The sequence below is a fragment of the Cibotium barometz genome, chromosome 32, assembly GCF_041138505.1.
Source record: "Cibotium barometz isolate CiBa-2024 chromosome 32, ASM4113850v1, whole genome shotgun sequence".
NCBI classification, from domain to species: domain Eukaryota; kingdom Viridiplantae; phylum Streptophyta; class Polypodiopsida; order Cyatheales; family Cibotiaceae; genus Cibotium; species Cibotium barometz.
The window spans coordinates 48,105,030-48,112,104 of NC_141077.1; the positions used below are offsets into that span (position 1 = coordinate 48,105,030).

The 7,075-nt window shown below is 44.1% G+C and overlaps 1 protein-coding gene across 1 annotated transcript; it reads right to left on the bottom strand.

The window, feature by feature from the left end:
* Positions 1-3,661: 3,661 nt before the first annotated feature.
* LOC147620276 (zinc finger protein CONSTANS-LIKE 3-like) lies at positions 3,662-5,193 on the bottom strand. Its single transcript, XM_086772465.1, has 2 exons — positions 4,210-5,193; positions 3,662-4,116 (listed from the first exon to the last, which is right to left on the bottom strand). The coding sequence occupies exons 1-2, from the start codon at positions 5,020-5,022 to the stop codon at positions 3,802-3,804; spliced, it is 1,128 nt and encodes a 375-aa protein (XP_086628591.1). The 5' UTR covers positions 5,023-5,193; the 3' UTR covers positions 3,662-3,801.
* Between the last annotated feature and the right edge of the window lie 1,882 nt (positions 5,194-7,075).

A 7,075-nucleotide genomic window follows, 5' to 3' on the forward strand; every position in this document is an offset into this window, starting at 1 on the left:
AATGCCATATGTCTGCGCATATCCTTTGGCTACCAATCTAGCCTTGTACCTGCTTATGCTTCCATCACTGTTATGTTTTACTTTGTACACCCACTTGCATCCAATGGCTTTCTTGCCTTCAGAGGCAATTGCACTAAATCCCAAGTCTCATTTCCATATAGTGCATCCATCTCCTCATCCATAGCTTTCTCCCAACACACATTTCCAACAGCCTCATCAATGCATGTGGGCTATACAACCTGCACAACTTTTGCCATGTATGCATAGTGATGTGCCACATAACCATCATAGGTAAACCTCTGCATAGGATTCTTCACTCTCCCAGATCTTCGCAACTTTGCATTCATGGTTTCCATAGCCTTCTTTACACCAGGTGTTCTCAGAGCTGGTATCCCAAGATCCTCATCAAGGCTCATCTCTGAGCCACTAGACTCTCCATCAACATGAGAATGCCTTGCAAAAATGTCAGGCATACTAAGGGACTCAACCACTTTCTCTTTGCCTTTATGTGATGTACCAATCACATTTGCAGGACTGGTATTATGACGCAGCATGCTACTCTATGGTTTATCAACTGAACCACTAGATGAGGACTCTCCTGGTCCACTCAAAGACTGTGATTGCTGACTTGTATTCTGTGCAACCACATTTCCACTCACATTAGCCCCCCAACAGCTTCTTTTTCAGCAACATACCAGCTGCTCATCTCATCAAAAACAACATCCGTGCTTACCCTCAACTCACGTGTAGCAGGGTTATAACACCTGTGTCCCTTTTGCTCAAGGGAATACCCAACAAACACATATTTTTCAGCTTTTAGATCCAGCTTAGTTCTCAGCTCATCTGGCACATGCACATATGCAATGTATCCAAAGACTTTCAGATGAGACAAATCAGGTTTTCTGCCAGTAAACCTCTCCTTTAGAGTTACATCATATATGGCTGCACTTGCCCAAAATGACTATCTGCCTCCGCCGATAGAGATTTATAAGGGTCGCCCAAAAATGATGGTTGCCCAAAAATGATGGTTGCCCAAAATGACTATCTACCAATGGAGATTTATTAGGGTCGGGGCTGCTGAAGGTGAAAAAAGAAAAAGGAAAAGATTCTTGCAAGGAGCTGGCCGCTGCATGACCAGAGAGAAGCGATAAAGGCTTTAAAAAAAATTTATTATTTTGAGGTGGTTGGTTGAAACCCTAAGAGATAAGGGTTTGAAATTACAAATTGTGAAAATAGTTTTTAGAAGATGTTCACACACATGAGGGTCCGCTGCTCGGCTTGGCCAAAAGGCTTTGTAATTTTTATTCTCACCCACAATTGATGATGGGTAATCGTACCCGAGCCTGCGTGCTCAAAACAAAAAAAAATTTTAATTCACCCATTGGTATGAGGGTCACCCTGCCCGAGCTCACCGAGAAGCTCGAAATGGTTGTCATGATGTGTGCATGAGCGATGCATGTGTGAGGTGCATGCGCATGGGTTGGTTCCCACCCGAACTTTTATGTTCAAATCAGACTCAATGGTTCCGCTGTGAGCGAGTCGGCTCAAAATGGACTTGGTGTCTAAGATGGTAGACACGCGCAAACATGATTGGTTGATGGACACTCCAATGTATCATTAAGGGGGGGGGGGAGTGTTGAGAGGTAGCGATTGCCTTTGTGCAATGCTACATTGATATGGGTGATGGATGATGGGTAAGAGGTAGCGATTGACTTTGTGCAATGCTACATTGATATGGGTGATGGATGATGGGTGAGTTGTGGAACACCTTGATTAAGAGGGGGTGTTGAGAGATGTAATCGTGGTGTTGTGTGTATATGGGAAAGCACCCTAAAGGTACAAGATATTGTGGCAAGATAAGAATGCCACATGTAATATTGCATGGTGTGTGAGTGTTGACCAAAAGAGTGGAAAAGGGAGTGCCACATGGATGATGATGTGTAAAGTGGATAAGGCTAGAGAGCCTATATCATTGTATGGTTCATTGTGATATGCAATAGAATAGAATTGAGTGTTGAGTGTGCAATCTCTCTCTCTCTCTCTTATGGAGTTCTAAGTGTGGTTTAATCTACCTTAATTATGTTGCTTAATCGATGTCCTACCACCATGATCAATCTCATTTTAGGATTGTTAACACTCATGGGGCAAACTTTTTAACCATAATGCAATGCATACATCTTCTTCCATAGTTAAGTTAATCTCCGCAAAATGTGTGTTTAGACTTCTCATCAGATTTAAGTGTGAGGCAAGAGGCTCTCCCTTGTTTGACTTAAGTTCAAAGAACTAAATTAGAAGGCTAATCTTGGAGTTCTTAGCTTGAGCACCAAACACTGTGGTGGCCAACTCTTCTCAAGCTTCATTTGAAGTGCTTTTTCCATCTATGTGATGGATAAATTGATCGCTTAAGCCTAATGTTATGATGGCAAGAGCCTTCTTCATCCTTGCTAAGCCACAATGCTTCTCCCTCCCTGGTGGTAGGCTTCTTCTCCTTCCCATTGGCAATGCTCCACAACTCATTTCTCATTAATGTAAATTTGATCTTGGTCTGCCATGTATGAAAGATTATCCCTTCAAATTTATCTATCTTGGTGGCCACATTAGGGAAGGTCTTATCTTAGAGAGGCAGTAAATGACCAACTTAAACATAAAATGCAAGAGTTATTTATTCATGAATGTGAGCTTCATTACATATGATTTCAATACATCTAATTAAGTAGCCTTAATCTTACTTAAATCACTAATGAGTTGCTTCCACATTCTCTCCCTGATTCTAGCCCGTAAAGTGAGCTATGGCCCAGCTATATTCTCTCACCTACCTAATTCCCCACGAGCTGCTTCCACATACTTAGATAATTCCTTTTGAGAGTTTTTACTCCTTGGTGACTACAAATTTGACCTTTGCACACATTTTTCCTAAAGTTATTCTTCATACCCTCATCCCCATGCTTACATCAATTTTATCCAGCCGTCTCTTTCCATGTGAGATTACATTTCCCTTTCACTAGGAATCTCATAAAGAGCCTCAACCTTAGAATATGCATCTCCATCGGAGGTCGAAATTCAAAGCCCTCTAGAAAAGCCACGAAAAGGACGATGAGATGGTATAGCTATGTGTATTTATGGTATAATGCTTCGCGTAGCGTGAATTCAGCCATGCATGCACGAGGGAGTGTGTGAGAGATAGAGTGAGACAAAGGGCTTGCACATGACACCTCAAGATAACAATGGCACTGACAGCGGTGGAAGACGGGAAGCCAATATGGGAGGTCACGAAGATGGTTTAGCATTTAGAAGGGTAAAAGATAAGTAGAAAGATTAAAATGAGCACACACAAAACAAAGTAAGTTCCTACATGGGAGCATATATAACTATTCAGCATACTTCAGGTGTGGTCAGCTTAGCCAACCTGTGTAGAAACCATACCATCTAACAATGTCCAATAGATTGGCTGTGAAAGCACCATCCAATTTATTAGCCAAGCTCAACCTTTATAAGCACTTGATGCTTAAAACCATTGCCAAGTAACAACCCAAGACCCCTCTGGTTCTCTGTGTGTAGAACATAATGATCAACAACATTAAATGAGCGCGACGAAAGCAAAGACATGGCACTGCCAGCTAGTGACATACAAAACCGGGGAACTGATTAGCACTCTGACAAATTCGGAATAGACCAAGAAACTATCATTAAAAAAAAAAATACATGAACAGCCTAAAAAACGGCCACCACCCTCTCTCCTCTTCCCAGCCTGTTGAGGCTGGGGACGGCAATATACAATTACAAGTGCATGGAACCTTCCTTCTAGAAGGAAGGGACAACTCCGAATCCAGTATCAGGTACAACAGAGAACATCTGGTCAACATCAACCCCAGATCTCTTCGCAAACCTACCTTTTATCCTAGGCCTGGTCTCTGCATATGCTTTCCTAGACGCATACCTGATGGTCTTTTCAAACTTCCTATTCTTCCTCTTCTCCTTGTATCTCAATACCCTTGCTTCTCTGGCCAAAGGCTCCAACTGCCCAACACTCTGCACTCGGGGCAAAGCCCCAGGGGTGGATATGTCACTGAAGGTCGAGTCTGGCACCACCCCAATATCCAGGGAGCTCGAAGAGATCTGCAGTAGGCATATTGAGGCATATTTTTAGATCTCAAACACACAGCATAAAGAGTAGCACAGGGCAAAGATCAATTACATGCAGGTACTTACACTGTGGCTGAGGGAAGCCGTGGCGAAACCATAACCATTCTTCAGGGTTACTTCCACATCTGACAGACGAGATCCATCAGGGGGAGTGATGGACACGTGGTTCCCTGCATGAGGCTTAGGGTTATGCACAGGCACTGTGCTATCAGCCATGGCCCTTGACACCCCCATAGCTGGGGCAAACCCTATGTCAAGATACGGATCCACATCAGGGAGAAACTCCAAGCTGCCATTTTCTGCGGTTTCAATTTTCAGGACCTTGCCATGGCCATGGGGGACAAGGCCATTGAAGCCACTGTTGCTCGTCTCATCGGAGAAGAGGGCAGGGACGGTTACCTCATCGTCAAATTTATCACCAATCAAGCAATTCTTCATGTTGCCATCAGTCGGGAGGAGCCATGACTCCGCCTCTGCAGCAGATCTCTCATCTTCATCTGCATCTTCATCATTCCCAGAACCATCGTCGACGTGTCTGCCATCAGAACAGGGTGCCACGTCATTGACGTGGGCGAACTTCATGAGACCGGGGGCTTCATAGAAAGGCAGAACAGGTACCCTTTCATGTCTGCTAGCCAGAGGGTTAGCAGAGTGGATATCTGCATCACAGGCGAAGCAAAGAGAGGCGGCATCGGCTTTGCAGGTTACCACGGCGGGGGCCTGCTCGCAGACCTCACACATCCACACTCTTTCGTGGCGAGAGGCGAGCTTGTTGGCGCCATGGACCTTCACATCGCAACCCATACAAAGGTAGGCCGCATCTGCCCTGCAGAAAACAAGGGCGCTGGAGGCCTGGCACACATCGCAAGACCTCGGCATGCTACTGACGCAACACAAGGCCACTCTGATGGGGAGAAGAGACCCACTTCCGCTTAGCAAGCTGGGAGCTAACAGCGTGCAGTAGGCAGGGTATAACGGGGCCGGACGGGGACGACAGCTCGACCGTCTATGAGAGCCCACCTTTTGATGCGCGGAATCCTCACACTTGGCTCAGAACAGAGATGGCCCCCCCACCGGACCTCACTCCATTCCTTCATTTCGCCCTATTGGATAATGCTGACTCTCACTCTAGGGCCCATTTCACGTGCTTGTGGACGGCTGTTCTTTGTCGGCGTGCGTCCAGACATGGATGTACTCCTATGTCGTGGACTCAAAGGGTAGATAAGAATTGCTCTTTGCCTTGTGTGTGGAGAGAGAGGGAGAGGGAGAGAGAGAGAGAGAGAGAGAGAAAAAAGGGGGATACATTTATATATTTTAAAAACTTTACTATCATACCATTATAGATAACTCAATACTTTATAGTATCAAGTGCCATATTTTTAGTTATTAACATGTGTGTGTGTGTGCGCTCCTAAGAGAGAGAGAGAGAGAGAGAGAGAGAGAGAGATTGAGAGATTTTGAAACTATGTAATATTCTCTTTAGCTTGAATTCCATTCCCATCCCTTTATTAGGGCATGCCATTATTAATGGTCCCCACCATTGATGGCAATGGGTATGGATGGCAAGCACACAATTAAAACATCAATAATCATTGCCATTAGTAGTAGCCGACGGGCATGTAGCTCAACTGGTAGAACCGTTGGGCTCACAGTGAGGACCCGGGTTTGATACCTAGGGGCTACACGATGGACGGCAGCACACACAGCACGCACAAATGCACCCTCCCAAAAAAAAACCATTGCCATTGTGCTGCAACGTCTACCCTACACAACCATGACACATATTTTACATTTACAAGGGTATACAAAGCACTCATGCACCCACACATATTGATGCATAGATCATGGCAAGCACATAATTGAGACATCATCAACAAATATTGCCATTGCGCTTGAGGTTTTAGCCTCCACAACCGTGGTACATATTTTACATTTACAAGGGTATACAAAGCATTCATACACCCACATACTAAGGCTCGCTTCACAAAAGGGTGCCTTGTTTGGGCTTGCCCAGTGATCAAGTGGCCTCAACTCCCTGGCCTAGTTCTAAATAGCCTTTTGATTCTCTCATAATCCATTACAGGTAAACTTTCCTACATGTTGTTGTGAAGCCACCCTAAAGAGAGTGCTTACTATTATTTGTCTCTATACATCTACGATAGGTGGGCCAAATGTTAGTGTATGTAGGCATCATTTATTTCACCCAAAGGTGATGTCCAATAGTTTTCTTCACACAAGTTAGCGCATGCCCACATGAAGGGCCTACAAAATGGAACATTCCCAATTGGACAATCTAGACACTTTTATATAGAAATCTAAAATTGTAAGTTCACTGAGATTTAATCTCAGTTCAAAAAAAACATTTTTTATAACTTGGGCAGAACAAACGTGTCTACTTACTTCACAGACTGCCAAAGACCAATTCACCTAAGAGGAACTCTTTGATGAAACTTAGTCTGAGAGCTAGAAATGTTAATCAAGTCTACTTAGTGCATTTAACCATCCTCAAACCCACCATAGCCTTTAATCCCATCAAACATCCCATACCAGCATACTTAATAGAGTGCTTCCCTGCTAAGAAGGCAAGCTTGCTTTGAATCTACATTCTTAAGTGAGGAGCTTTGGAAAGATGTGAGCCAAATAAACACAGATGTAGGTGAAAGAACCAAGAATTAGGAGGCACCATGGTCCTCCAATCTCGATTCATGGCGTTAGAGACCAATTTACCTAAAAGAAACTCTTTGATGCAAACTCGATCTGAGCTAGAAACATTAATAAAGTCTACTTAGTGCATTTAACCATCCTCAAACCCACCATAGCCTTCAATCCCATCAAACATTCCATACCAACATACTTAATAGAGTGCTTCCGTGCTAAGAAGGCAAGCTTCCTTTGAATCTACCTTCTTAAGCGAGGAGATTTGCAAAGGTGT

Bases quoted from the DNA above. Each gene is read 5' to 3' on its own strand.
- LOC147620276 (XM_086772465.1), bottom strand. From the start codon at position 5,022: ATGCCGAGGTCTTGCGATGTGTGCCAGGCCTCCAGCGCCCTTGTTTTC. The intron at 4,117-4,209 runs GTAAGTACCTGC...TGCCTACTGCAG, and splicing joins CGGCTTCCCTCAGCCACAGT to ATCTCTTCGAGCTCCCTGGA.